This window comes from Leptonychotes weddellii, unplaced genomic scaffold (genome assembly GCF_054177405.1).
Source record: "Leptonychotes weddellii isolate Sample4059 unplaced genomic scaffold, ASM5417740v2 HiC_scaffold_27982, whole genome shotgun sequence".
Classification (NCBI taxonomy): domain Eukaryota; kingdom Metazoa; phylum Chordata; class Mammalia; order Carnivora; family Phocidae; genus Leptonychotes; species Leptonychotes weddellii.
The window spans coordinates 1-1,757 of record NW_027873816.1 but is presented as its reverse complement, the minus strand read 5'-3'; the positions used below and the strand labels follow the sequence as shown (position 1 = coordinate 1,757).

The window sequence follows — 1,757 nt, the reverse complement described above, 5'->3', positions numbered from 1 at the left end:
GGGAAGGTGGAGCTCATTTCAAGAGAAGCAGCGCTCCATCCAGTCTTCTGAGTTACCTGTTGTCTCCAGCATTTCATCCCAGTGCTCCAGTACTTGCTGGAGCCAGCCCTTACAGTCTCCGTTTGAGATCCTCATGAGGAAGCCGGTCAGCTCTCCGTCACTGTCCAACGTGCCCTGGAACCGCTGGTCCTCAGGAGGCACCATTGTCCAATTTCCGGTCTCCGGGTCAAAGCGGTGGGTTATCTGCTCATTGAAGGCAAACTGCCAGGATCCTCTGGGGTGTCTGTCTGGTCCACACTCATACACCAGCCTGCCCTGCAGGGTGAGAGGATCTGCCCCCCGCCCCCACCACGGGGAACAAGTCAGCCTCTGGTGTTGACCAATCCTTTGCCCCGCCTGCTGTGCACTCCTCAGCTCCCCTTCGGCCCTCCCGGTCCTGCTCTGTCCTCCTTGTCGGCCCTGGCTGCTGGGCCGCGTGTGTGGGACCCACTTCTAAGTTTTACATGAACACCCTAGGCCCCCGGCCCTACCAAACTGTTCTCCTTCTGCCCTGGGCCTTCAGACTTACGGCTCTTAGTGAAAATCCCTGTTTTGATGTCCAGCAGTTTCCTTCTGAGCTCTTCCACCAGGTCTTCCAGGGTTTCCTTTTGTCTCTCCCAAAACGCTGTGTCCTTCAGCTTCATCCCCAGAGGACCAACGGGTTTGACCTCCTTGCTCCGACAGTCGTAAGAAAGAAACTGGTTTCCATTGACCAGGCCTTGAATCTCACACCATGGTTGTCCAGGCCTGGCCCGAGATGTGATGTTGAAATTGTAGGAAAGAGAGAGAGCATCTGCGAAGGGAAAGCACAGGTAGAGGTTGGGGTTGGAAGACAATGACCGGCAGGCCCCCCTCGGCCATGCACGCGACAGCACTAGAACGTGTGGCAGGCTGGCTAGCTGTCCCTGCACGGCCCCTCCCCCCCCAGCGGTAGAGGTGGCGCCCTTCCCGGGTTTGAGGAGGATCAGGATGCCTCGGCCTGGCAGGAAACCACATAGCCATCGAAAAGGCCCCTGTGTCTACCAGGCTGATACCAGCATCCCTCAGCCTTTGACAGAACAGATATAGCAAGAAATGCGTAAAACAAAACTAAAAACATGTCCTCCAACTCTGCTCACGGAGAGGTCTGGAGGACTCTTTCTGGCACTCACGAAGACCACACCGTGAGAAAAGCACCCGCGTTGTCAAGAAGCTCAATGACGTCTCTCTGATGGCCCAGCTTGGCGGTAGGAGACGGTGTTGCAGAGATAGGGGCCCAGGAGTAATGGGCTGAAAAATCCCGAAATAAGAGAGTTGAGATACAGGCGCTCAACTGTCAGGAGCCGGGAGGCAGCCATGATTGAAATAATCCTGGAGGTTGGAATGCTGGTCAGGGCCTGCCCCACAGAAAGCTCTCCATCCCTTTGGCTCACAGAACACAGTGATCCTAGAGGCAAGATAGCTGGACAGCCAACCCAGAGGCTGCTCGATTTAAACAATACAAACAAACAAAGACCAAGCCCCAGGATGGATGAGGAGGAGGCTGAAAGCAAACACCCAACAGAGAGTCTGGATCCTCTGCCCAGGTTCCAGACCTGAGCCACTTCTCAGAGCTGGAAGCCTTTAGGAGAAGCAGAAGCCAGCTTCCAATCAGGAGGGACCCTTCTGGTCAACAGCAAGAGCAATGCTTCCTACTGGCCTTCCCCAAAGGGTCATGTGGTCATTCGCAGGGCTAGGTT

General features: G+C 55.5%; 1 protein-coding gene across 1 annotated transcript; it reads right to left on the bottom strand.

Moving 5' to 3' along the window:
• Positions 1 to 6: 6 nt before the first annotated feature.
• Positions 7 to 1,308, bottom strand: LOC145715879 (UL16-binding protein 1-like; the record flags this gene model as incomplete). The annotated part of the gene is made up of 3 exons (XM_081810521.1): positions 7 to 332; positions 569 to 1,058; positions 1,202 to 1,308. Coding segments are annotated over 3 exons (911 nt in total), but the record flags the coding sequence as incomplete, so codon positions are not given.
• Between the last annotated feature and the right edge of the window lie 449 nt (positions 1,309 to 1,757).